Source organism: Synchiropus splendidus, chromosome 11 (assembly GCF_027744825.2).
Source record: "Synchiropus splendidus isolate RoL2022-P1 chromosome 11, RoL_Sspl_1.0, whole genome shotgun sequence".
NCBI lineage: Eukaryota > Metazoa > Chordata > Actinopteri > Syngnathiformes > Callionymidae > Synchiropus > Synchiropus splendidus.
In genome coordinates this window covers 20,099,280-20,126,575 of record NC_071344.1, presented here as the reverse complement: position 1 = coordinate 20,126,575, position 27,296 = coordinate 20,099,280, and the positions used below count along the sequence as shown (strand labels likewise).

Here is a 27,296-nt window from a genome sequence, read left to right as displayed (position 1 = left end):
AAGTATTGTCGTGGCAGTATTGCAACACAATCAGATCATGTGGTTTATACCTTCAACTGATCATAAGTAAAAATGAGATGAATCACCTTCAGGGTCATGAACTCGTTCATTCCAGAATGCGCTTCGAAAATCCACACACCAACTTTATTGGGTTCTATAACGTGTGTCACCGTGGATGCATGTCATGTGATCAAGAGTGAGTCCACCGGTCTGCTTCACACTCATGATGCCGACTCAGGCTCAGATGCTTGGTGCTGTCCACATAGACCAGCACCTGACCAGCCACCATCTTGTTGAAGTTTTCATTCAAAAAGTGCATCTGACTCCATGTTGTTTCCTTTGATTTTAATGACACAAATTCAAACGCACACTTAAAAGTATTTGGCACACAATAACTTTTCATGACACATTAGTTTGGATCCTCAGAGACACGCAGACGGACAAGTTTCCCAGTCTGAAGACCTTGGTGCGAACAGTTACTCACAGACCTGCCATATAAATACATAAATATTCATTTTCTTTTCTCTTTGGTCACTTTGCACACAGTAGGGGTTTCACAACATCAATCCTTCCAGAGAAGAGTCAAAGTTTGTGCAGAGCTGGACCAGGGAAAGCAATGCTTTGACAACTGCTGTCAACAAAAGAACCAAAAGCCCTTTTAACGTGATGACGATGAGGAAAAACATCCAGTGTAAAATCATCAACAGCCTTTGGTGAGATCTTATCTGGAGCCTCTACCCTGAGCCTCATCTTCACTACGTCTCAGTGCATTGAACACTCCTTTACAACATAAACGATTGGCCGTGTAAGTGCGTAGTAGATAGAACTATAGTCTGCGGTGATGAACCAAACATGGGAACGAAGAAGGTGATGAGAAGACATAACAGCAGGAAGATTCTCTGCCAGTGTGCGACGCTGAAGTAAAAAGTGTCTGATTCAAGTGCGTCCCGTCAAGATCATATCTGCCGTGAGCTCCAGGTAAACACACTTTACTCTGCGCTTTTCAACTGTAACACACTGAAGACATGTGCAAGTCTGACTTCTTGTGGACGGTTTTACGATGGCTTGGCACAACGCAGCAGAACATTGACCGGTTACAACCCGTCTGTGCGCTGCGTCAAATCTCATGCAGTTAAAAACAGCACTGGTCGTGAGTAAATAAATGACTCAAATGCCACCCTTGCTGCTGATTATGTTTTGCAAAAAAGTGAGCCACTCTGAGAGACTTGTTGATTCATGACTCAGATATTTGCAAGGGAAGGAACAGGTTTAGAACGTCATTTATTTCCCAACAAAAGACGTCGCTGCCACACCCACCGCTCTTACTCTGTCATCCACCTGGCAATGGATTGGCAGTTAGTGATTAGAAGGCAAGAGCAGCAGCTTCGACAATGTGAGTATGGGCCGTGAGAGTCATATTCTCAAACAAACCAAAGCATTTTAAAGCACCTCAGTTTGGACTCTATGTAAAAAAAAATGTGGCTCAAGGTTGAAAGTGATCCTTACAGAGATCTGTGCATTAGTCCTACAGTTTATCCTTAACAGGGAGTCCAGACAGGCTCAGTTGATACCAAGAATGCCATATCTGTACTACTGGTAGTAGGTGGATCATGAAATAGGAGCGTGGGATTAAAAAAATGGTCTACCAGACGCATCCAGTTTGAATGCAGCGCCTCCAGCATAGATCATCTGAGCACTAAATCAAAGCACTTCCTTATGCTCCAGATACACACGCACACACACGCGCACACACGCGCGCACACACACGCGCACACACACACGCGCACACACACACGCGCACACACACACGCGCACACACACACGCGCACACACACACACACACACACACACACACACACACACACACACACACACACACACACACACACACACACACACACACACACACACACACACACACACACACACAGTGGCGCAGGCTTGCACGCTAGTAAGGCGCAGAAGTAGCTTGTAGGTGCAAAAAAAAATACTAGCTATTATGAACACTAGGAGGCAGAAGAAAGAGCAAACGGGCCATAAAGGAATGCTGTGCTGTCTGCAGTTGTACACACCAATGGAAGCACACAACAACATTCCTATGTGAGGGTGTGAAGTGACAATCGTCCAATCAGAGGCCCTACAGTGCAGAATCACTCACGGTGATTTCAAAAGTTTGTCATGAACAGCGTAAAAACATCACATCGAACTTAAAACACATGCACAAATCAGCGTCAGGATGCTTGGTCTTTGAAATACCAAACAAACTAAACAGAGCATGTTTTCATGATTTCAAAAAGTGTGATCATAAATCAAATCATCAGCTGCTCATTCCTCCTGCAGGTCAGGGAGACACTTCCTTCTCAGTCATGTGATTCAAGGGTCATCCAACTCTAGCTCCATTCCATTATTATGATTATTATTTTGAAATTTCAGATGTTCAATATATCAGCTCTATTCCTGGAACAGTACCTATTTCCTCATTTACAGGAAACGTTTTTAAAATGTTTGGTTGTTTATTTAATGCTAAATATGTTGTTTTCTTTGGGTCTCCAATTGGCTTTATCACATCCTCTGGCTTCCACAAACTGCAACAGATCAACAGATGAGAAATCAAAATTAATAAAAACTCGACCATTTAGTGTTGTTTCGGGTTTCTGGTAAGATTAACTTCCTGTGATGCTGGTCATCAACACCCAGTTCCTCTGAGGTGCATCTCTCTATGGACTCCTGCATCACTCGCTTCCGTCTGTTGGGTTTGTTATTTCTGCAGTTCTTTGTCTGTTATTATTTCTACTTGCTTGAGGAAGTACTTTTTGCAGTAGTTGTATGTGGCTTGCTTATCTCTACTACTACTACTGCAATTACTGAAATGTGTGAAATTCTAATGTCCTGTCAAATACGTAGTACACAGTTTTCCCTTACTTGTGTTTTCCACCATCAAGCTGTAATGGATGAAATGTCCTCATGCAGCGGCTAATGTGGCCGTCAGGTCTAAGTTTGAAAAAGTAATATGGTGCTGAAAGGTATGAGCTCAGGAGCGACAAGCCTTACTCTTGCTCTTGTGTATTTTGTGTGCATTATTCTCAGAGGTCAGAGTGCATTCGTGGCTTAAGACACACACCCATATATTAGCGTACATTGTCTGAAAAAACATATAAATTATGTTTGGTATTATATTTAGTATTAAACTGAATGATGGCCATGATTTTAAAATGGATCATATATCATTTCATTAAAAATGCCTCTTAGCATCAACAAATAAAACATAATTTTCTTGCTTGTCTTTTGGCCAACCATGTTGCTGGTGATGCTAACACTAAGTCAACTTTTTTTTTTTTTAAAGCACTCTTTTCCTGTGATCTAAACTAACAGCGGCACTCAGGGTGAATTGTTTTGAATACCTTCAGAACAAGAGAGTTGTTTCCTTACTGTTGGTGTCACTGTGATGTCAGCAACATCACAGGAAAACACTGACAGTCTGAAAGGGATGAGCATGCACAGCTGGACAGTACTACACTTCATAAGCAAAGATGTCATTTAAAAAGAAAAGGAGCCACTGTGAGGACGTCTTTAGTGTTTGGTGACAATAACCTACAAGATGAGTTTTTAATGAAAGAATTAGAGAGAAGCTGATGACTAGTTGTACTACAGGGGCAAACAAAGGAAAAAATAAGTAGACAATAATAATAATTAAACTCATAATTAAATATGTTATCTTTAAAAAATCTACAACGAAGTGTGTTGGCTTGTAAGCATCTACCTGTCAATCAAGCAAGTTAATGTTTGAAGAGCTCTGTGTTGTAAGTTACTGCCCAGTTTCAAAACTCTGATCCCAATATGGAGGTGGCACGACTGGCTCTTGTCAACATGCTTCAACAGGAGGAATGATGACAGCCATGAAAAGAAGCACACAGTACCCATCCACAGTTTGATGAACATAAAATGGAACGTGAGATGGTGACATGCTTACGTGACAGACGGCAGCGTTGGTCCTCACAGACCTGTAAAGACGAGTCTTTGTGATGGTCAGTTTTGTGTCCTTGTCAGATTCACATCTCCATGTCTCCAGAGAGTCATCATGAAGTCAAGCCACTGATATTCCTGCGCCCACTGAGCACAAATGAGATCCTACCCATCTGGGGTCAGGAGGTCGTGACGTCGGAGGTTTTCCTAATGACACTGGCCCGCATCTCGTGAGTGTGGCTTGCAGACGGGGGTTCAGCGGAGTTCTGACTGAAAGGCGCCGTCCAACGGTCCATGTGGTAACTGATGAGGGGTGAGGGGTCACGCGTGCTGGTCACCTTAAAATTTGACTTCAAGTGATTCTTTCCGCCAAAAAACGTGGCCATGCTGGGCAGAGAGACGTTCGGAAACCTGAGACCCGGCGTGGTGTAGTCTTGCTTCCAAATGGCACCTGCTTCCTGTCAGGCAGGAGAAAAGGGCAGAGAAGAGCTTGTGAATGGCTTGTGAGAGCAAACACACACGCATCACGCATCAGCACCGGCACACACAGTTTTGTTTTTAAATTCAACAAGTTCAACTTTGTGTTTTGCAAAGTGCATAGGGGAAGCGTTGTGTGTGCGTGTGTTATAATACAAAGTGCAACTGTAGATCATCAAGTTAATGTTCAGCTACACAACAGCCCAGTCCCATATACTCGTATCTAACAAGGAAGCAAGCGCACACATGAGCACCCAGACACAGACACACAACCGTCCAAATTCAGCGATCAAAGCAGGCAGAAACTCAGTCAACACTAACAGTCATCACTTCCTCTTGTTCCAACACGGAGACACTCACCCTCCTGCTGTCTTCCGTGTCAGTGTCTGTGTCGCTGCCTGCAATAATTAAAAAACAAACAATTAAACATGCACCAACATCAAGTCCTGGCCTCCTCCATCATCTCACCCACATGGATAAGAACACAGACCTCCTCATCTGACAGTAGTCAGGTGTTATGAACCAGAACTCCAGACAGAATCAACCAGTTTTGTTTACCTTTTGTCAAGATGGTCCACTTTTCTTTCTCACTATGTCTCATGACAGTAAAATTGTCATTATCTTTTGTCCTTCTCGTCAACCCATGTGTTTGTTCCTGCAATTCATTTTCATCTGGTAGTCAAGTTGTTTTTGTTTGGTTTTTTTAACTACAACTGATATTCAGGAAACAATCAACTTTTACATAATTTATTTTGCAACTTTTGTGGCAATAAGTAGTTATACTAACAATACTTCCTCACAATTGTTTCACTTCTGATCTGGATAGAGGGGGAAACAAAAAAAAAAAAACGTGGCAGACATATATGTTACAGTGATATTTGCAGCAATGTCAGTAGAAGAATGCCGATATTATTTAATGATGATGGTGCGTTGAAAGAGAACCACGTATATACATAGATTATACATTATTAATATGAACTTCATGTACACATTATGTCTAATTGCAGCAACTGTTTTTCATGGACAATTAAAACAAAAGCATAAGCTTGAAAATGGGTGATTTAATTTCATGTATGTAATAATTTGAATAAATAATGGAAGGATGCCTCGCAATGATGATACCTTTGAGGAAATTCAGACAATTAAATAAGGAAAAACGATCATAAATTCAATGCATTCACATTTTTTTCACTATTCCAAATTATTCTAAATGGTGGGGAATTCTTTCTCTGAATTGTAATGAATTGAATTCCACTTCCTTTGAGTCCTGTAATCATGAAGCACTTTATTTATCTCATGGCCATTATAGCTTGGAAGAAGGGAAAAGAATATCTATGTTTAAAGGTGAAGTTCATACAACTCTGAAGTAATTTCTCAGAAAATACGTGAAAGTAGGAATGAATAAGATTAGACCATGGCATTGGACCTGACACTCACAAAGAGGAAAGAGAGCAAAGAGAGCGGATGGAATGATTGAAAACTGACAGAGCCAGCTCAACCTGAACAACTGGTTAAGACGGAGGTTTATGAGAACAGAAGGTCTGGCAATGACGCAAACATACACGTATTTATGCTTCCCACACTGGAAGTGTTATGTTCCCTACAATGCTGTGTTTTTAATTCTAGAAGTCATGTAGCTGACAGTGACACACAAAAGTCTGCCTCAGTAAGTGTGGTGCAGCTCCAAATGACAAGAGAACATGAGTGATATGTGAAGACAGACACCAAACAAACCAGAACTTGCTCTTATCTGAAAACAAGCAGGCATTGGATGATACATGTGTCTCCATTCAAATGCACTCTATCACGAGAGAAGAGAACAAATCCCAGTTGCCTCATTCTGCATATTAACCAGACATGTATGTTTGAACAAAAATCAGACCAGAAATGAATCACAACAAATATTAGCTTAGTGCGTGTGTGTAGTTGAGCCTTACCACTGCAGGAGGATACAGGGGAGATCTGGAGAGGGTACGAGTGGGATGAGCTGACAGTCTGCTCTTCGTTCTCTGTGGTCACTTCAATAGTCTGACAGACAAATGGAAGCTGCTCACTGGTAATTACATCATCTTCCACTGAACTCCGAACGGCTGTGATTCCAAAAAACAGAAGGTAAGTAAAACACAAACACAAAAATTATTTGCAAAGCAGAAGTGTTGATCTAGGGATAAACAACACAATACAAAAGGTTGGTGAGAAAAATAATTGTTTCAACCATCACAAAGATTAAAGATTAAAATTGAAAGCATAGTTCACACAATCGTGGTCAATGAAGGCATTAAGGTGTTCTTAAATGGATCACTGACACACCGTGACTTGAATATATCCTCCCTCAGAATAGCAAAAATGCCACTCTTTAGAAACACACCACCATAACAATAAGGCAAAAGTTGGGCACCTTCTGGATCATTGGCCAATGAGAGCTCATCTGCTTCTTCCATCATCACTTCCTGTTTGACTGGACTGTCTGTCGACGAAGAAGCAGCCTAGATGAAGAAACAAACATTACAGCTGTATTAAAAGTGAAAACATTTATAAAAGCACATATACACACACACATATATATATATATAATCATCACACTGATGCACAAGAGACATGTCGCAGCTTGGATGATAACAACAACGACAACAACAACAAACAGGGAGGAATCATCCCTGAACAAAAGCAAACCAAAGCATCTGTTTGCTTTTGTTCAGGGATGTTTTTCGCTACACAATGGCCAGGGTTTCCACTACTCTGAATGTACTTGAAATCCTTACAAAGGTGGGGGAACAATTGTGCTTCTGACACGACTGGCACAGATGAAATGGCCCTCGTGTGACCCTGCCCTTAAGTGAGCAGGCTGGCAGAGGACTTGCAGGAATAGCAAAGATGACTATATAGATAGAACTTCTGATGAAGAACATTCACCTCCTTACTGCGCTTTGATCTCCCGTCCTTATCCGTCCTTTTCTTTCCTAAGTGGAGGAACATCCAATTAATGATATTAAAGAGGAAAAGAGAAGAGAGGCATTGGTACATCTTTACATCAAGACGATCAACTCCATCAGAGGCACTCACCTTTCTTCATATTTCTCTCTGAGGAAGAGAGCATTTTGTAGACCCTGAATGCGTTTGTTCCCTTTTTAATGCTCTTATCTTTCACTTCCTCAATGTCAGGCAGGCTGTTCATGGCACAACGGAAGTTGGCCTTCCACGTTTTTGGATCCGGACGGTCCACACCCGGTTGATATTTACCTAAATATTCAAAAGCAAACTAATTTAATTTTTTGTTAAAAACGACAGTGTCTATTACTCACCTAGATACACATTTACATCTTACTGCAAAGGATATGGTAACCATTTTGTCAAAATAGATCAACTAGTGAAATGCATTCACTGGAACAAACTAGTTTGTTCCGTATTCAGTATGGTCTCAGTCTTGGTCTCTGTGCGCGCTGATCTTGACATGGTCTCCACATTAATACTGCTAAGAAGGGTGTTAATATGCTAAGGTTTAAGTCAAAAATGAATTTGCACTTATCATACAGATTACAGAATGAATTTCCGACACAATAATAAAATGAAAAAAAAAAATAAATCATCCAAAATGCATTCTGATTTTCTTCCTTTGGCCACATGACTACTACTACTACATTCTCAACCTCCAGGTCCAACCAAAGGTCCATCACTGAATGTGAATGGGCAGCAGGAGAGTGACGTTACTGGATTGACAAAAAACACGCATGTGTGCTTGACACTCATAGCCGCAGTTAGTTTGTTAGATTGAGTCGTGCAGATGAGATTCCTGGTGCGGTCATCCGGCTTGGACCAGATGAGCTCGCAATACATGACTTCAGCGTTCCACGTTCACTTGGGTCACACACTTTATTATTGTGGACCTTTATGACCGGGAAAGAAAACTAAAAAAGTGTTTTCATGCACGTGCAACTAAAGGAAGAAAATTAAAATACTGTGCTGCTTCCACCGAGGTGAAGTGATCCTTTCAATGAACCACAATGCTCCAAAACCAACTTGCAAAAATGTAGCTTGCGGTCTTATTTTACTGCCATGTTAAACACTGGCACTCTTTCGCAAAGCTAGCTAGTAGGTGGTAGAAAGTTAAATATAAACTGATTGTGAAAGTGGTGCACCGCCCTAAATCGTTTTTGCTTTGACTTAGAAGTGCACTAAAACAACCGTGCTGCACAACCACGCCTGATAGGCAAAACTGTTGATGACTTATTTCACTACTCCATGCAGGATTTTTGTTACTAATCTATCAGAGATCTTGCAACAAATATGTTATTTTTTTAAATAAGCTTTGTGTGTCTGAATCAGGATTTTTCTTTCCATTGACAATTACCTGTATGTATCGCCCATTTCTTGAATAGAGGAGCATCTTTCTCCAGGTCCCATCCATGGCGAGCCGCATGCATCCAAGGAATCTGGAAAATTCTTTTCTCCTACACAGATGTGTGTGAGAACATAAGCACATCATCATTAGTTTATCACTCTGCAAGTGCTTAGCAGTGTGTGAGTGCATAGACATGAGAAGGCATTTACTTCATTAACCCATTTGAGTCCTGGTATCTGGCTGGAGTTGATCTGTTCCACCAGCCACGGCCGCATTCTCATTCTCTCCACTGGCATTGTAGTTTCTGTTTGAAAGTACATCCAAATTAGGGTATTGTGAACCTGCCTGTCCATCATGGATACACACTTTCATGAGGTAAGGAGAGCAGAATGATCACAGGGAACAAGAAAAACAGGACACCATTGTGGAACGGTGCCAACAGAAGTGGCATTTTCGTAACAGTCAAGTTTCAAAAGAACAATGCTGGCAGTAAAAGCCTGCTGCTGTAAAGATAAGATTCCTGTCGTGATCCCTTGTTTTAGAGTGTTCTTATGAATAAGATGATTTAAGGCTTTTCTAAAGATCATTACGTTAATGCCAAAATATATATTCTAAAAGAAAAAGAAGTGTTTTCAGCACTCTTTACGGCTCTAAAAGAGATGCTTATCTAAGCATATCAGATTGAGGCACACAGGGTGAAAATCTATGAAGTGTGATGCGAGCAAAGTCCAACCAGGCAGAGAGAGTCTGGCACTCCCTGTTAACGGTACCAACGTACCATCTGATAGGTCAAACAGGGTGAGGCGGCACCATAAAAATGTGATTTTGTATCCTCTGCACATATGGGAATCATCATAGCTAATGTTTCATCCGGTGCAAAACGCTATCAGACTAATTATTTACACAAAAAGCTAGAGAAAAATAATATGAATGACACAGCAGAAATAAATCTTGTCTTGAAAATGAAAAGAATACCGAATTGTTCTCTTAAATTGTTGAATTGAATCGTTTTTTGTTTTTGTTTTCCTCCAGTTGCCGGGTAAATCAGAGAAATGTTTTTGGAGCAGAACAACCGTAACCTTCAGTGCACGTACACCTAAACGCGACACGGTCTCACGATCACGTTCGTGTTTAATGGCATAACAATGTTATTCTGACGTCCCGCAAACCAACCATCGATGAAGCTAAAAGTCAATAACTGATCGTAACATGATGGCCAAACTTTGACAGTTTCTGTCGGGACACGAAGTTTAGCAACTAGTCGAAGTTCGGCGAGTGTAGCGTCAACGACGAGGCAAAAGTGAAAACAAGAGCCGTTGCTGCTGAACAAACACGGGGACGACAACAGTATTAGTTTCGTTTACAGGCTCCGTCATGTCGTGTCCAGTGGGAAGGAAGTCTGTATCAGCACTAACATGCGGAAATATTTACCTGCTCTTCACGAACAGCACTTGAGCCACACGGTCCGGCTGCCAGGATAGCAGTCTAAGCCAGCAACAAACCAGAGCTATAATATAGTTGAGAAAAAAAGAAAGTATATCTTTCGTTTCTTTCTGTTTCTGCGCTCAGAGCGAAAGCAAAACAGGCTGCTTCGGGAAGTGAGCGCGCTCACGATGGAAATCCCCCGCCTGCTTGCGTGTGCACGCGCACAGTGCAAGTCGATTGGCGTGCTACGCCGCGGACAAGAGGTCTCACTCTGACGCTTCATGCGGTTCGACAATTATACTTGCGTGAACCTAAAGTTTGATCAAACTACATTCATGGACTGGTTCAATGGATGTAATTGAACCAGTCTATGATTTCTCCGGCTTTCACCACTCTTTTTTATGGGTTACCGCGAAAATAATTGTAATATTAGTGCAATTGTCGTAGTGATAGTTTATTGAGATTAGAGTATATTGTCTAGAATTTGGTGGCAATAAAGTTCTTAAGCGCAAAACTTATTCTATACACGATTCCATTTGCATTACATGACATGACATTCTGTAAATGACATGTGATTTTTAACTTTGTCAGTGACTTAGCTCACCGAATAAACGATCTTTGATGTGGATTTCATTTTCACTTCCTACCTCTCGCAAGTAGCAACTCGATTTCTGCACCACAGCCGCCAGAAATGAAACCGTCTGCACACAAGCCTGTGTTCCTCTTTCTGTGTCACGCTTGCGCAAAAACAAAACTGAGAGTAACATCTGTCAACACGGCCAGGTCGAAACCACCGCCAGGCCTGGTTATCACGCTGTCCTTGAACGCTGCACCCGCAGATGAAGCCAGATCTGAAGTGTGACGTTTGATGCAACATTTCCAAGCCTGCTCAGTTTTGTTCACTTGCACACACACGCGTCAAATACTGTGGACTTTTTTTAATACAATGATACAATCCTAATACAAAAAATGTTGTTTGTGGGTTATTTTATTTTATTGTCAGCACTTTATTCCGAAGCACTTTCCTAGTTGGTGGGATCCCCACTGACCATGGCAATAAAGCTGATTCTGATTCTGAAAAAGCAAGATAAGGCATGCCTAGAATATAATGTAAATATATTCATTTATTCAGCTTTGTTGATCAATCTCTTTCTTATCTAATGACAGAAGTTCATAAGTCCATATGGTTCTCAGGTGGGTTTTTGTTGTCATTTTAAATGAGTAGCATTGTCCCACAATATTGTCCTTCTGAGATTGAGATTAGGCAAATGAAACAAACAAAAAAAAGTTTTGATCACCTTCACCTTCTTCTGTCGCTTGTCCGGGGTCGGGTCGCGGAGGCAGCATTCGGAGCAAGGAAGCCCAAACTTCCCGATCCGCACAAACCTCCTCCAGCTCCTCCCGTGGGATCCCGAGGCGTTCCCATGCCAGACCGGAGACATAATCTCTCCAGCGAGTCCTGGGTCTTCCCCGGGGTCTCCTCCCGGTAGGACATGCCTGGAGCACCTCCCCAGGGAGGCGTCCAGGGGGCATCCGGATCAGATGCCCGAGCCACCTCAACTGGTTCCTCTCTGTGGAGGAGCAACGGCTCCACCCCGAGCTCCTCCTGGATGACCGAACTCCTCACCCTATCTCTAAGGGTGCGCCCAGCCACCCTGCGGAGGAAACTCATCTCAACCGCTTGTATCCGCGATCTCATCCTTTCGGTCATTACCCAAAGCTCGTGACCATAGGTGAGGGTGGGAACATAGATCGATCGGTAAATCAAGAGCTTCGTCTTGTGACTCAGCTCCCTCTTCACCACGACGGTCCGATACAGCGACCGCATCACTGCTGCCGCTGCACCGACCCGTCTATCAATCTCACGCTCCCCTTTTCCCTCACTTGAGAGCAAGACCCCGAGATACTTAAACTCCACCACTTGGGGCAATAACTCTCCACCGACCCGGAGAGAGCAAACCACCTAATTCCGGTCGAGAACCATGGCCTCAGACCTGAAGGTGCTGATCCTCATCCCGGCCGCTTCACACTCAGCTGCAAACCGCCCCAGCGCATGCTGAAGATCCCGGTCCGATGAGGCCAGCAGAACAACATCGTCCGCAAATAGCAGAGATGAAATTCCATGGTTCCCAAACCGGATCCCCTCCGACCCCTGGCTACGCCTAGAAAAAGTTTTGATGTTTAATTTAACTTGTTCATGCACATCAACTTGTTTTGCTTCCCGTTTAACACTGGTAAAAAAGAACAGCGCAGGTGAGTCTCAGCAAAATGATGAAAATTCTTTATTAACATACTTTTAATGCAGAAATCCCCTTTCAACATGTAATGACATGAAGGGTCTACTAAATGTAACTTAACTGACAGTTAAGGCTAAAAAACAAGTGTCGCTTATGCGTGTTCAGAACGTGGCAACACAGAACGGATTCCTGAGGTGTTGGCTGCCGCCAGATGAGAGCTCAAGCTACTTAGGAAAGTAGAGTTCTTTGGTCAACATGGAGACAATACAGGGAATCTGCTTCTTCTCACTGAAGCCTGGGAGGCTGGAGGACGACTCAAAGCACAGCGCCACTTCACGGTTGACACGTGTCATGATCTGCATCACTTCCAGTTTTCCACCGTGTTTCTGCAGCATCTTGCACAGCGACTGGATGAACCAGGAACCATTGCTTGTATTTCTCCAGGAGTAGTAGCCTGCAAGACCAATGCAGTGGTCAGCATTTTATAAACCCTTCCTGGATGGTCCTGTCATAGCAATAGTGAATGATTAGTGCATGTTGGCATGGCATTGACATCAGTGAATACACTGAATGTTTCGTTTTGTTTTGTTTTGTTTTATTACTCACCCGAGGCAGTAAAATTACTAAAATGCTAAATACTTTATATAAACACTTAAATAGATTACTAATAGGTTGAGATTAAGTGTCTGAAAAACATTGACATTAAGAGTGACATCAAAGAGTAATATGCAATGGTGATTTTTCAGGATTGTAATTTGATTCACGGTTTTCTTTAAATCAATCAATGCAACATTCATACTGTACACTACCATTTACAAAACAAACATGATTGCATTCGATATTAAAATATGAAATATAATAATTCCAACGCAAGAATTAAAAAAGGGTAGCACCAAGCCAGAGAGGGAATTTGACTCAGACTCTGAACAGGAATATTCATTCTCTGATGAAGATGTTATGTTGTTTCCAGTGGGCAGGAAGTGAGGCGGCTCCTACGCATTGAGACAGTGAGTATGTTCGCTGTGATGGTTAACAGAGCAGCACAGACTGTAGCCGGTGCTTTAGTACACTGAGTCCAAAGATGTTTTGGGAGCAGTGTCAAAAAAAATGCCCAGCCATCATGGTTGGTTGCTTGAGAGATGAGGAAGAGTGTCACCAGTGGATCAGATAAACATCTGTAAAAGTTTAATCTCATTATGAACTACAACAAACTAGAGAACAGCTGCACCAATCGATTGGCGCAGATATGCTCATTTATGACGTCATCACCATCGGCCGATGAAATGACAAATATGCCTGTTTTTAATAAAATGCTATTCGTACATAATCAGTACTGTAGTATTCTTTTAAATATAATGTGATGTAGAAATGATGAAACCAAATGGTTAAAGGCATTTCTCGAGAAAATCACACAACTTGTTGTGATGCTGCAGCCGCGCCTACCAGACGATGAGCCACGATGGCTGTCATTTAGCAATACTTCTCTGTGAAGAAAAAGGTAACTCAACTGCAATTGGCTTCCTGTGCATCCACAAAGTCAACCGCAACGCTTGACTTGAGGTGTACAAACCACGTGACCAATGGAGTGATGACATGAAATCCCAATTCTGATCATATTACGATAAAACGGTGGGTACAGAAGAATATAGAGAGGTTTACCTCTGCAGTCAGGCTACGTGTGAACTGGCAAATTTTGGAATTTGAATGAAAATTTGGGCCCTGAAGTGATGTTCTGACACACTTCATGGCATACCGCATGTGTGCGATCAGATTCTGCGATTATTGTTTTCTTCTACTATGATCGCCTTAGTTTGGATGTTCCAATAGCCTGGTATACATAATACAGTACAGCAGAGAATGAGTTCAGAAAAGCAGCAAGGTGGTGGTAACCTGGAGCAGTGGAGTAGGCATAAAGGAAGTCAGCCTCAATCGGAATCCTCTCCGACGTTTGTGCAGAATCACTGTCGCATTCGACTCCTGCATCCAGTTCCTGACCCCTGCAAGCCTGAAAAACATGTTGTAGCTTGGCGTTACAAAGATGACTTGCCTAACACACTCTCCTAATTATAGCCATTGCTGCTAGGTTGCTTAAGGATTTCCATCAATGATCAGCACCAAATAAGAATGAAGAACAAGAACAAGACTGTGTGAGCTAATGGATCATGGAGATAGAAACAGTTCTTTGCAACTTTATGTCATATCAAGACATTAAAAAATGCCTTCTATGATAACAAACATTGTCAATTGTGAATTACACTTAAAAAAAATACACACTAAAAAATTTATAAAAACTTAAACGTATGGCTTCTTTTTCATTTAGACTTAACCGATGTGAACGATACAACGACAAATGGAGAAAATATTTTTCCTTTATTAATAAATCTTGTCCTAATACTCATGTACTAAATTAGACCCATTTATGGGAAACATCGTAAGTGACTGAATGTTCTCTATCACTGTTCTTATTCTATACAGATAACTGTACGTATGTATGCTTGGTGTATATTTCTTTAGCCTTTTTTCTCTCATTTATTTTCTCATGTTGTTGTCATTGCCTTTTTGGTTTTGCTCTGTCCTCTTTCATTTACTGTTATCACTGTTCCACTGAAAACAATGAAAAAGCAAATGCCTTCTTTGGTTAACCATATAGCCATAAAACATCTAGAAGATAAAACAGACTTTGCTGTGAGTTGTACGTGAGGTCAAATGATGAACACGTGGCTACCTGAATGAAGAAGAGCTTTGGCTTCCCCACCAAAGTCCGGCAGCGATCTCCTTTAAAGGGCCGAGTCAGCGTGTCGAACTTTTCAGCTCTGTCTGTGCCATAGATGAGTCCCTCATCTCCATGACTGAGCAGCACGCACGCAAACGATGCATTGTTGCTGTGATCTTGCAGAGACACTGAGGACACACAAGTACTACCATCAGGTTTACTGAACGCTAACAACGCTAGCAACTAACATTTGACTCGGGTTAAACCAGCTATATTGTCACTTGCGCCTGTTTAACTTTGACACCTCGCTTCACACTTCAGATCTTTGTATGGGGCTAGTCCTTCTAGCACTGTAAAAACAAGCGCTGTAAGTTTGAAAATAATAATTTAAACTTACTTTAGTCCAAGTAGATTTCTTTAAGAAAAGTCTTCCTTTAAGAGACTAATTCTTGCTATAATTTCAAGATGTATTTAAGCAGCAACAAGCACGATTCTTTAGTATTAAAAATGTCAATTATTCTATTTGTTATTCTTATATTCGATGTGTAGTCTCATCAGGTCAGGAAACAGTACACTGTATTACAGCGTGAATGCACGCTGAAGTTTGCTTTTAGCCCCAGATGTGTTTTGCCATTTGTAGCAGGGACACATAACCCACACCGCCTGTCTTAAGGGCTAGTCCTCACTCTGACTGGACTTGTGATGCTTGACCCGAGTCAGCACAGCAGAGGAGGCTGAAGATTAAGCACCATTATTCATGAGTTTCACCATCTGGTCCACAGTCAGATCATTCTCCACTTTGACGTTGTAGCCAAGCTGCATGAATGTCTTCACAGCAGCAGCAGCATCCAAGTCAGTGCCGTTACGGAAGCCCATATCTGCAGAGACAGAGGAAATGCAAAGGTATTCAGTAGCCATTCCGCATAAGTAAATCCATCCACTCAATCTTTGCGGATCTGGAAATGGCTAAAGTTTTGAACGACTCAGTCAACACAGGAGCCATGCGTCCAATTTTTCTACACACGGGCAGTGGTTTGAATTATCAGCTTGAATGATTGACCATGGAGTTGCAGGACGCATGTAACCTTTCGGGATCCGAAATAAAAAAGCGGTTGAGTGGCAGGCCATCGTGGGTATCAAAGTTTGGCCAAAAGTAAATGGATGTTGCTCTTCTGTCGGCTGAAATTTACGCGCGTCTATGTCTAGAGTGCACCATCTCGTGGTGGAAATCGGGCATTGCAGGACAGTTTCTGAAGCAACCCCGCTGTCCCCGATGTTCTGAGGAGCAACGGATTGCGGGTCAGAGAAATATGGGGTAAAATCAATCTGCAGCTGATGGGTTATGTGAAACACCTCAGTGTTTCTGGAGAGATTCGTAATGCTGCCAGTATTCTGATGCACATTTCCACCAGAACTCTCAACTCTCATGTGAGCCTTAAGGCCAGGGCACCTTCCACTGACATTTCTGTCCCTACCAGCAGAAGGCCACATAAAAAAAAAGCAGTGGCAGTGAGGCAGGAGATACTAATCATTTACACTTCATTTCATCTGCGCAAAGAAAGACACACTCAGGAGAGAAAATATGTTGTCTCAACCCACATCCCAACAGCAACGTGCCCCAACAGCACCCCAGTTGAAAACAGGTCTTACTCAGTGATTTCCTCACCATTATTGTTATTTCATTTTGAATTTAATTCATTTGCTGTAGGGTGACAACTCAACAGCCTGTGGCACAACAACCCGAAAGACCTATTCAATCAAGTTTGGCTGGTTCTTTAAATGTAAAGGCCATCAGTGTGAGTGCGCTTGCTGATGTCCTCGAAGGATTTTGTTAAAGCAGTACACAACAAAGGAAAGAATGGAAGGGTGTGTTTACTGGTGCTCTTGTGGAAGTTCTTGTTATTGATGATCAGACAGGTTCCTAGGGAGGGGTAGTCCATCCTGTAGCAGTATGGGTCACATGGTTTCTCCACCTTGCTGCTGCCCTGTGGTTCCTCAGGCTTCTGTTTATCAGCCACGGAAGAATTTGACCTGAAAACACATCAGACTGCCATTTCTCCTCCTGATGTTTGATGATCCTCAGCTTGTTACGATTCATTTTGATTCAGCCAAAGGCAACATGAATATATAAGATATTAAAGTTCATACAATGCACTGGAAACTAGACTGCCACTCTAAGTCATGCAGTGTATGACATTAGGTTTATTACGTTGATCAGGGTGTAAAAAATTGGTTTATTAATGTAGGCAATAATTTTTTTTTTTAAGGTCACCAACTCCTCTGCCTCACTGTTGACAGCATTTGGGGGCACCTCTAAGTAATAGATGAAGGCATCATGGAGGCAGGTAGCAGACTCTTGAACGGAAATTTTCAATTGAAATCCAAAGTTCTAAAACCAAGTCAGTTCAAAGTTCTTGGGAGCAGTGGCATGGAAGCCAATTTAAGGGACTGAATGAGAATGAAGTGCCATCACGAGAAAAGAACACCAGTTGTGTGGACGCAAGAGGCCAAAAAAAAAACTATTGGAAATCGCTGGGCATTGACAATTATCTCCAAGTTATAGTGCAATATTCTGTTTATTATTATTAAGCCCTGTGTTTTATTCTCTATTTTGTTGTCATATAACTAGGACACTATTGCAGTTTATCTGGTTCCTGTTGAAAGGGTTTAAAAAAAGTTTACAGGTACAGAAAACAAAAAAAGCCATGTCTTGCTTCGGCCAGTGTTTAGAGGACTTAAAATATAATTCTTCAGCACAATGATTGTTTACTAATGTTTTTCCCCTTTTAATAACGCATAACGTATCGTTGCACCACTTTGGGGTTTGCCTTCGTCAAACGTCAACACACATTGGAAGAAATACTGTTTTCAATCGACAGAAGCTAACTATTACAAAAATATCAGGACGTTTTCATGTAAGAGATTAGAAATAGCTGGTCCTAGATCTGTCCTGAGGACCTTCCAAAGCAAAACACAGCATTACTTCCAAAATAAACTATGATCACCTCTTAGTGAACAGTGGGAAGGCATCCACGTCGTCCCCAGCCTCGGCCATGATCCTGCAGACAAGAGAACAGAGCAGGTTTACTCCCTGCATTGTGGTGTAGATGATCGAGATTTATTGTTGAATTTCTGATTTCAGGTGGAGAATTGGAGAGGTGTTGTTCAGGTGCTAAGTATATGGTGAGCTAATCCAGAACATAGGGTGACTGAGTCTTCTGGGTTGCTGCCTCACAATCCCTCAAACATGTAACTCAAATAAGAATTGACCTCACTATCAAATTGCCTGCCATTTAAAATTTCAGAAGATGTTGGGCTGAGAAAAATTTTCAGGATGGCAACGAATGAGAATCAAGAAGTGCCATCACAAGAAAAGTACACCAGTTGTGTGGAAGCAAGAGGCCAACAAAAAAAAAACTATTGGAAATCGCAGGTTTAACAGAGCAGGTTTACTCCCTGCATTGTGGTGTAGATGATCTAGATTTATTGTTGATTACAGGTGCAGAATTGGAGAGGTGTTGTTCAGGTTCAGGTTCATGTAACTCAATAAGAACTAAAGCACTGACCTCACTATCAAGTCCCTGATCAAAGATACCTACTTCACGTGCTTCCTGTCACTGTTGTGTTCATTCTGTGCTGTACAAATAAATAAAAAAGTTTATAATTATCATTACTGATTAGTCAATGTTAGAAATTGAGATCCATAACTGATATAAAGTGACTCCCATGTAAGCAAGTGAAGATCGGTCCCTTGGGGAATTATGGAAGTCCCCACAGGGAAGTTTGGAGACGCCCGTTATATGTCGTAATCTGAGGGTGAACTGAAACTCCTGATGAAGGATTCAACTTAGAATAATGACAAAAGTGTAAACACAGATATAACGACAGTGCAGTGTGTTGAAATGAATTAGGATCGAATTATTTATATACAGCTATTGAACTAGTTTAAGCATTGTCTGTGTCACAACAGATGGAGAACAGTGCGAACACAATACAAGACAACATTTTGTAACATTTCAAATGATCATAAATCGTAAAACTTTTATTTTTCATTTTTACTGAGCTATGTATTATTTTCAGTTGACGATTAAACCTGTCAAAAATTGACTTTATGCTCCTCACGAGTGAATGTGTAAACGCGCTGACCGGCTCAGGTCATTTCTAAGAAAACTACTAGACGAGAATTTACCACTTCCTACTCTTTTCCGAGTGCTAATCTAGTGCAGCGAGACACGACTGCGACGAAAACACACCACGAACTGATACAACGCATACAACATTTCCTATTTTCATCGTACTAATCTAACGGATAGATCTACAAAACACAGATTAATTTCGCGGCATTACCTTGGGTGGCGTCTCGTCTTCTGGGACACAGCAACTTCAAGGAAATTATTCAGGTATCACACACAATCAGCCAATAGCATCCCACGTTCGTTCGCTGGGCGGCGATAAAATCCGGTCCGAGGAGCCGTTTGGTCAAAACATATGCCAATCATGTATTCTGACGGTTTCCTGACCTTTGGAACGCAGGCAACTGCCAGCATATCGAAACTACAATAAACGTTTAAAATAAACTTTTTTCGGGCCTTTGGAGAAGAATATAAACCTATAATATAAATCTACATGCACAAATGAAGGTAGAATTACCCAAGGACGAGGATAGGTCACCTTAAGTCATGACCCCATGGAAACCTGATTATTTCCAAGCTTCACCAAGTCACCACTTTTATATTAGTGCTGTAATTTTAACGCATTATTTCGATTAATTAATTATGCTGCAATTTAACGCAATTAATTATGAGTATCAACAGTGGCGAGCCAATGCTTGTGCATTTGAATTTTGGCCCATAGAAGGACCCATAGAGGCGTGTTATACTTCTATTATTCATTTTTTAATTGCTATATTGAGCTTCAGTGCCTATTTGAGACAGCCTTATTTTATTTATTTAACTGAATCACTGTATTTGTATTGCATTTTTGAAAACAGCCTTATTTTATTTATTTAACTGTATTGCTTTATTTGTTTGACATTTTTGAATAATGCACCTGGCCTAACTGGTTTGCCGATGTGCTTGACCCTTACTTTTGGATTTCATTTATGAAGCACAGTTCGCCAATAAAAATTGGATTTCAAATATTCTCTTCTTACTGTATTCAATTGATTAGTCATGCACTACAATTTTTTAATATCCTAGAACTCAAATTCTTTATCAGGAGACCTTAGCAGATATAACATAAAAATGCGATTAATTCGATTAATTAATTACAGAATCCTGTAATTGATTTGATTATTTTTTTAATCGACTGACAGCACTACTTTTTATTCATTCATTTCTTCTCCAAATGAAATCCAATAACAAAGATGGGAGTGGAGAAACTGTTCAGCCCAGCTTTGTCCCAAGTTTAATAGAAAAAGTGCATCCTGACAAGAAAGCAATGTACTGCATTTGCATGCTCATAAAGTCTCTAAATCCTTCATCTAAACCAAAAGGTTTAAGAGGCTGGAAAATAAAAAGGAGTAGAATCAAATAGGAAAACATTGTGCTTTGTCACACCTGTTCCATTACACTCCACTGGGTCTCTACTGACTTGGGAATTTGTGACAGAACAGTCGTCACTCCAGGGTGTGCTCTGAGGTCAGGTCAGATCTTTGCAATGCCCATCCTCTCTCACGAGCAGCAGTAGAATTCTTGAAAGTACTTAAAGAGAGTGTCTAGACTTTCAGGTTCAGGTCAGAGTAAATTTGTCATACACCAGTAATGACAGAACCATAACACATTTATTTACATCCACATAAACAGCAATAGAGCAGGCAAACTGGACATCCCTCACTGGACAAACACAAAGGAGGTTGGTTAGAGATCACACAGGTGTTTTCAGTATAACATTAGAGCCAGTCAGGTTACCTTCTATTTCTTCAGTGGCTTTTTGCACCGGAGATCGAGGTACTGCTGCCTGACTTCCTTGATGCTGCTGAGGAAAGCGCGACCCTTTTTCAGGTCAGAGAGTCTGACATGAAGATCAGCCTCTACTCTTTTCAACTGCCCGAATTCTCTCTCAGCACTGTACAAGCAAACATACAACATCAGCTTAAAGTTGGACTTCTGAAGGATTGTGTTCATAAAAATGTCTTGCTGAAAACCCTACTTGCAGCAGGAAAGAAAGCAATAACAATGAACTAGATGGAGCCATCTACACAGGATGTGAAGCAATTGTGTAAAAGAGAGAGAACTGAGAGACTGACAGATAGAGGCTTCAGGAAAATGGGTGAATCGTGGCTTTATTACATTCATTATGATGCATATACAATTTATATTAATGTATAACACTCCACAGGGTGGATAGTTCATAGATGTGTTGCATAATACATTTTTTATACATTTCTGTAGATTATGTATTGGTAAATTTTTTCTTTAATATTAGTCCAAATGTTGGTAAAGGATTAATTGTACACTCTTATATTTTGCGTGTCAATGAAAAAATAAAAATAAAGTGGGGGTGGGGGAGGGACTCGTACCTCATTAGCTCATTTTTGGCTTGCAGCAGTTGCTGTTTCTTCTTGGCGATCAAGACGGCTAACTAGCTTGGACACAGATACACAGAACTGAGAAATGTTTCACAGTGTTGACAGTCAAATGCTGTGAGCAGTGAACTACCTTGGCATTTTCTCGCTTTAAGGTCAAGAAGTTCTTCTCAGAAGAGATCTGAAAACAGATGCAATAAGGAGCTTTTACAGCATAATGGAGAGTTGTGACAGAAACAAACAATAAAAGGGATGAAACAAAATAAAAACTCTCAGCAGAAAATGAAACAAGAACAAGCGCAACTGCAACCAGGCCAAAAACATCTGAAGAAGACAAAGATTCAACTGCAGATACACCAGACAACACGGGCGTGAGCCATGTCATTCTTTCTGTGCAAATCTGAAGCCAATTTAATTTATATTAAGTTGGGGCAGCAACAATTATTCGGTATAGTCAACCATAATTAATAGATCATTAGTCAATTATAGTTATAGTTGACCACAACTGACTATCAAATTAGTCGCCAACTGTTCATTTGTCAAGGCGTCATCATTCCCTGAGCACAATTCGCATTAACAGAGAAATGGCTGAGGCAACGTGACTCAAAACATGGGACCTTTTCACAAAGACACAGAAAGGACACATTGACATAACACCACATTTCGAGCAAATAAAATTCAAATGGCTGGTTTTAAAAGTGTTGCCACTTTCATCAACCTGTATTCACTGTGTGCTGACCAGTCGACAAAACATTAAGGTAGCCAGTGACTGGTCGACTGTCTAAATAATGCTAGTTGCAGCCCTAATGTGATGACAGACACAGATGCTAGTGAAAACTGTGTTGACAGACTCTCAGTGTAGTTTTTATTGCTTCACTCTGTGATCCTGTCTCAGCGATTGGAAGACGATTAAGTGCAGCAATTCAAGGAAGAGCATCCGCAGCATCAGAGGAACTAGTCTCTGTAGGCTCGAAGGTGGCATGAAGAAAGATAATGTTCTCTAGCAACATCTGCTTTTATGATGGTCCATCTAACTCCAAAAAAACTTAATGCTTTTAAACCCATCTTTTTATGCTTTTATTTTCAATTTTAGGCTAAGAAATATTAAAAAAAGTTCTCTGCTGGAGTATCACATCACAGGATATCATCCCAATATTTGGAGGAGTTCACGCTTCAGGTGCCATATCCATGCCATGCTAACTGCTCACCGTACCCTACTAGACAGTCACATTACAAAACTGCAGAGCGCTGGCAATAGACCAACCTTCTCGGTGAGCTGGCTGCGAACGTTGTCAGCGAACATGTCAATTGCCTCTTTAACTGCTTCTGACTCCACTGAATCCCTGTACACACAACAGAAATGGGTTTAGTGTAAACTAGGAAGTCTATTTAACCATCCATCACTAAAGGAGCTTATGGCACAGGAGAGATTCTGCTTTTATACCTGTACTGAGCACAGTACTCCACAAAGGCTGTCAGCATCACCTCAGGCTCGGTTCCACCAGAAGTACTCTTTTTACCACTGGAGGTCGCAGCAGCCTTTCCAGGGTCTCCAGCTGAATAACACACAGACAATTTGCCTCAACAATTTTGAATAGCAACAAAAAAGCAGAGATAATGCATGGCCACAAGACAATAAGCAATGGGATCTGACTTTTTTTTTTTACAACAATATTCTTCAGTCACTCACAGTTGGATGTCCATCAGGACCCTAAAGATTCACATTTGTGCCACTTAATTTGTATTAACTTTCATTCTGGGGAGCTGCATCAAGTGTGTGAATGGCAGGACACTGACAGCCCTGTATTAGAGTTGTTGAAACAGTTGCCTGAGAAGTTGTCTGTCTGCTGTCACTCACTGGTTTACAACATAGCACATGCCAAACTGTGAGTGACTGAAGTATGTCATAAGTAATGCGCATATAAAAATGAAATGAAAAATGACAAGTTACTGATGACATCACTGATCCCACCACTGAAGGTGAAATACCTCGCCACGCGTTATTTTTCCTCTTAATATCCCCAGAGGGCTTGTAGTGTTTTATTACCAGCGGGGGACTTTTTGGATGTTTCTTGCTTCCTGATGACACGGTTCCTTGTGGCCTTCTTTGGACTTGGTTTCTAAGGAAAGGGACCTTATAAACAATAAGGTCCGAAATAGATTTTGGATTCTGGCTCCACATTGTCTGCTTACCCAGCTTTTTTCTTCATCATCATCATCATCATCAGAAGAAAGAATATGGCTCCGTCTTTTCTTCTTATTGATTCCAGAGTCCAAATCTCCCTGATGGTCAGCAGGAAGCACGTGTCAGAAATCGTACAGTGCTTTCTCACTTTTATTTGGGGAGCAAAGCAAGTTCATTTGTTGAACAAAACACCAAATGCAGATTTTAGTCCGCAATTGATGCCTGGATGTCAAAAAGGAAACTTATAATATGCAATAAACCTTATCTTGCAAATTGAAAAGTTTAAGGCATGAGCTATACAGAGTACTCAGATAACTTTACAACAGAATGAAGAAAAGAGCTTATTAATAAAAAAGAATGAATGAGGACGAAAATATTTGCACAATGAAATGATGGTGTGAAAAAAATGACAGAACAAGGATAAATTTAGGCTGCATGACATAAATAAATAAATAGAAATGACCTGAAATGATCTGAAAACAACGGTCCATGAGAGTACTGTGGGAGTGAATGACTAACAGTTTTTTAACAGCAGTTTTCTCCTTAAATGAGGAGTCCAGAGTCAAGAGAAAAAAAGAATTCCCATAAAAGAAGCCCCACAGTACCTCTGACTCAGCATTCATGGGATTCCCAGCTTCTTCTTCAGTCTCACCATTTGCCCTCTTTGGATGGACCTTTACGCTTGAAAACAGAGATCGTTTTAAGTTCAATTTGAGATTAAAAATAAACAGTTTATAAGTCAGCTAACTGTGTGTATTCTCATCAAAAGGTAGTATGAACTACACCATGGCATTTTATTATGTGGTATTCCAATGCAACTGATGCTAGCTGCAAATGAAATTAACTCACTGTGATGCAGGAGGTTGTTTTACTTTCCCTGGTCTCTTGGCTGGAGCTGGAGCTTCAGCTGCATTTTGCTTCAACGGCTTCTTTCCTGAAACTACCTTCTTTCCTCCAGCTGCTTCTTTCTTTGGCTTTCCGTTGATTTCAGGAGGTCTGTTCAATGCACAGACAAACAAGGCAAAAACAAACTAAGTTCAACGTTGTTCCCAATACTGGGAGTTGAGAGATTTCACACTCAAAGCATTCAACTATACCTGGGTTTTCTGTTTCTCTTTGCCGTCTGCTGAGTATCAGGTGTACCTGCTTCCTCACTTGGCACTACAAAAGTATTCAAATTGTCCTCCAAGGCAGTACTGTGCAGAGGGTTACCTGCACAGGACAGGAGGACACAATTCCAATTTCAAGACTTCACTTGGATGTTTTCCCATATTTGACACAATGTTTGTATCTTTGCGACCTTCCCAGTTTCAAGAACAGCCGTGGTGAAGGACACAAATACACAGGCTTCAATAAGAGAGAAAATACAGACAGACAAGTTATTCTTTTCTGATGTTTAAAGTGAAATCCAAAAACAGATAATAAGTGTCTAAATCGACTTAGGTTTTTGTTCATTTTAATTTAAGAGTTGTTAATAGAGTAATTTTTTCCTGTGTCTGGTGTCTTTGTTTCGACATTGTTGACTGTGTTCTTTCTGTGCTTTGTATATGTCTTCAATGTGAGTGTGTCAAGCAAAATGTCCTCATTGGGGGGTAAATAAAAGCAATGAATCAATGATTTATGTTTATCGATTAAATGAAATGCAGGGACGCATATTTTGCAAGATCCCAATATCTTGGGTTTGTTCTCAAGAGAAAAGGTCAAAGATTCGGAGATTGGTCCACGAATCTGCGCAGAAGTGACAGTATTGCAGTCTCTGTATCGCACTGCTGTGTGTGAAACAGAGCTGAGCGAAAAGGTTAAGCTCTCCATGTACCGATCAATCTTCATCCTGACTCTCACCTATGGCCATGAGCCATAGGTCATGACTGAAAGAACGGGATCCCAGAGACAAACAGAAGGTGTGTCTGTCACTTGCCACTACTTCTATGCGTCGAGGAGTCAGTTGAAGCTGCTTCCCCCGCAATCCGGCAACGGATAAGTGGATGAGAATGGATGGATCCTATTTTAACCAGTATGGCAGCACCTTTTCTTCCAAATATTTAATCTCCTCAAATGTAAACATATTTCATTCATATTTTATGATTCATGTCGTTATTAGAAATAGCACTTTACTGTCAGCTATTTAGGGAATACATGCTGCATAGCTTTCCAGGTCAAGCCTGTAGTACATGTATCACTCAGCTGCAGGAAATCCATGACAATAATTTATTGGAATACAGAGAATCTGAAGGGTCTTTACCATCATCACAGACCAGTCCATCGAGGAAACTCGCTTTCTCTATGGCTGACAAGTCTGGAGAGTTCAGAGATTGTTGCTGGATATCAAAATAGAAAGAAACACAAGGAGAACTTTTAAAAATATGACGGTGGCATCACATCATATTATTAATCAGCTACTTTTTAAAAGCACATGATCATTAGCTTTACTACAAGAAACACAAGATGACATCTGACTACTGACCTGATGGACTTCCTGCCGTGCGGCGGACCTCTTCATATTCCTGAGGAAACAAGTGTCAGTTCAATTACAATTTACTTTTTATCTTTTCACTCACAGAGATCCTTTTTCCATTTCCTCTGGAGAACGGAAAAGATATACATCCAGTCTGTAAGGGGATCGGATGCCACCCACCAATGAGGTTTATTTTAAATCACACCTTAAGCAAAAATATTTTCTTTCAAAATAGCATTCACTTCTCTTCGCCACTGGATCAGAAGTCAGAAAGCAAACGTACACATATCACAGTTTGATGAGTCGACTACGCTTGGCATTTTGAACTTGTTCATGTATTCGTCGTAACAAACCTGGTATCTTCATTTCCTATCGGCTTCTCCCTTCAGGGGTTGCCACAGCGGATCATCCTCCTCCATCTCACCCCGTCCTCTGCTTCCTCTTCTCTCAAACCTACAAACCTCACGTCCTCCTTCACCACCTCCATAAACCTCAACATCTTCCTACCAATGTACTGGCTCCCTCCTCTGTACATGTCCAAACCATCTCCATCTAGCCTCTGTGACTTTTCCTCACCTGACATGTGCTGTCCCTCCGATCTACTGCTTCCTGATCCCATCCATCCTGCTCACTCCCAGAGAGAAGCTCAGCATCTTCATCTCTGCTACCTCCAGCTCTGCCTCCTGTGTCTTCCTCAGTGCTACTGTTTCCAAACTATACAACAAACCTGGTATACTTGAAATGTTAACAACGTTACAACCTTGATTGTGAAGTAAAGCTTTTAAAACGACAACAAAGAAAACAAACGATCGGTTTTATTAACCCCTTGACTCCGTACAAAGTCCACTCAATAACATGACTGGAGTCATTAAAATTACGTTCGAAACAGTCACCATTCTTACCTGGCTGAGGACATGAGCACCGCGGACTGAGACGTCTACTTTCAAACTGCAAAACAGACCTCCCGCCAAAGAGG

At 41.2% G+C, this 27,296-nt stretch overlaps 3 protein-coding genes across 7 annotated transcripts; all 3 read right to left on the bottom strand.

The window, feature by feature from the left end:
• Positions 1 to 338: 338 nt before the first annotated feature.
• Positions 339 to 10,390, bottom strand: irf2b (interferon regulatory factor 2b). The gene is made up of 9 exons (XM_053879645.1): positions 10,211 to 10,390; positions 8,989 to 9,083; positions 8,789 to 8,888; positions 7,504 to 7,680; positions 7,354 to 7,400; positions 6,839 to 6,926; positions 6,378 to 6,530; positions 4,801 to 4,838; positions 339 to 4,421 (listed from the first exon to the last, which is right to left on the bottom strand). Exons 2-9 carry the CDS (start codon positions 9,073 to 9,075, stop codon positions 4,143 to 4,145), a joined length of 969 nt encoding a protein of 322 aa, XP_053735620.1. The 5' UTR covers positions 9,076 to 9,083; positions 10,211 to 10,390; the 3' UTR covers positions 339 to 4,142.
• Positions 10,391 to 12,469: 2,079 nt separating this feature from the next.
• On the bottom strand, positions 12,470 to 19,540 carry LOC128767591 (caspase-3-like). Of its 2 annotated transcripts, XM_053879720.1 has the most exons (8): positions 19,502 to 19,506; positions 18,754 to 18,790; positions 18,160 to 18,213; positions 17,031 to 17,185; positions 15,904 to 16,032; positions 15,167 to 15,342; positions 14,332 to 14,446; positions 12,470 to 12,895 (listed from the first exon to the last, which is right to left on the bottom strand). In XM_053879720.1, exons 3-8 carry the CDS (start codon positions 18,207 to 18,209, stop codon positions 12,666 to 12,668), a joined length of 855 nt encoding a protein of 284 aa, XP_053735695.1. In that variant the 5' UTR covers positions 18,210 to 18,213; positions 18,754 to 18,790; positions 19,502 to 19,506; the 3' UTR covers positions 12,470 to 12,665. The 2 variants fall into 2 exon arrangements, with proteins under 2 accessions (XP_053735695.1, XP_053735694.1); XM_053879719.1 differs by lacking the exon at positions 18,754 to 18,790 and having other exon boundaries at positions 19,502 to 19,540.
• A 1,051-nt stretch (positions 19,541 to 20,591) lies between these two features.
• LOC128767590 (centromere protein U-like) lies at positions 20,592 to 27,288 on the bottom strand. 4 transcript variants are annotated; one of them, XM_053879717.1, is made up of 15 exons: positions 26,897 to 27,212; positions 26,674 to 26,773; positions 26,330 to 26,369; positions 26,108 to 26,183; positions 24,963 to 25,077; positions 24,715 to 24,861; positions 24,471 to 24,546; positions 23,874 to 23,963; positions 23,728 to 23,800; positions 23,125 to 23,236; positions 22,945 to 23,023; positions 21,814 to 21,861; positions 21,675 to 21,736; positions 21,064 to 21,220; positions 20,592 to 20,988 (listed from the first exon to the last, which is right to left on the bottom strand). In XM_053879717.1, the coding sequence occupies exons 3-14, from the start codon at positions 26,363 to 26,365 to the stop codon at positions 21,067 to 21,069; spliced, it is 1,068 nt and encodes a 355-aa protein (XP_053735692.1). In that variant the 5' UTR covers positions 26,366 to 26,369; positions 26,674 to 26,773; positions 26,897 to 27,212; the 3' UTR covers positions 20,592 to 20,988; positions 21,064 to 21,066. The 4 variants fall into 4 exon arrangements, with proteins under 4 accessions (XP_053735692.1, XP_053735689.1, XP_053735691.1 ...); XM_053879714.1 differs by lacking the exons at positions 26,674 to 26,773; positions 26,897 to 27,212 and adding an exon at positions 27,223 to 27,288; XM_053879716.1 differs by having other exon boundaries at positions 26,674 to 27,212.
• Positions 27,289 to 27,296: the final 8 nt, after the last annotated feature.

What these genes read in the sequence shown, in the direction of transcription:
- LOC128767590 (XM_053879714.1), bottom strand. An exon ending in AAGAGAAACAGAAAACCCAG is followed by an intron (nt 24,862 to 24,962) that starts GTATAGTTGAAT and finishes TGCATTGAACAG; the next exon opens with ACCTCCTGAAATCAACGGAA. An exon ending in GCAGCCAGCTCACCGAGAAG is followed by an intron (nt 21,862 to 22,944) that starts GTTGGTCTATTG and finishes ATCTGTTTTCAG; the next exon opens with ATCTCTTCTGAGAAGAACTT.
- LOC128767591 (XM_053879719.1), bottom strand. Translation starts at nt 18,209, where the DNA reads ATGGCCGAGGCTGGGGACGACGTGGATGCCTTCCCACTGTTCACTAAG. An exon ending in CAAAGCTCTTCTTCATTCAG is followed by an intron (nt 14,447 to 15,166) that starts GTAGCCACGTGT and finishes CATGTTTTTCAG; the next exon opens with GCTTGCAGGGGTCAGGAACT. An exon ending in TGCCTACTCCACTGCTCCAG is followed by an intron (nt 12,896 to 14,331) that starts GTTACCACCACC and finishes TTGGTCTTGCAG; the next exon opens with GCTACTACTCCTGGAGAAAT.
- irf2b (XM_053879645.1), bottom strand. Translation starts at nt 9,075, where the DNA reads ATGCCAGTGGAGAGAATGAGAATGCGGCCGTGGCTGGTGGAACAGATC. An exon ending in GAAATGGGCGATACATACAG is followed by an intron (nt 7,681 to 8,788) that starts GTAATTGTCAAT and finishes TTGAATATTTAG; the next exon opens with GTAAATATCAACCGGGTGTG. An exon ending in ATTGGCCAATGATCCAGAAG is followed by an intron (nt 6,531 to 6,838) that starts GTGCCCAACTTT and finishes TTGGAATCACAG; the next exon opens with CCGTTCGGAGTTCAGTGGAA.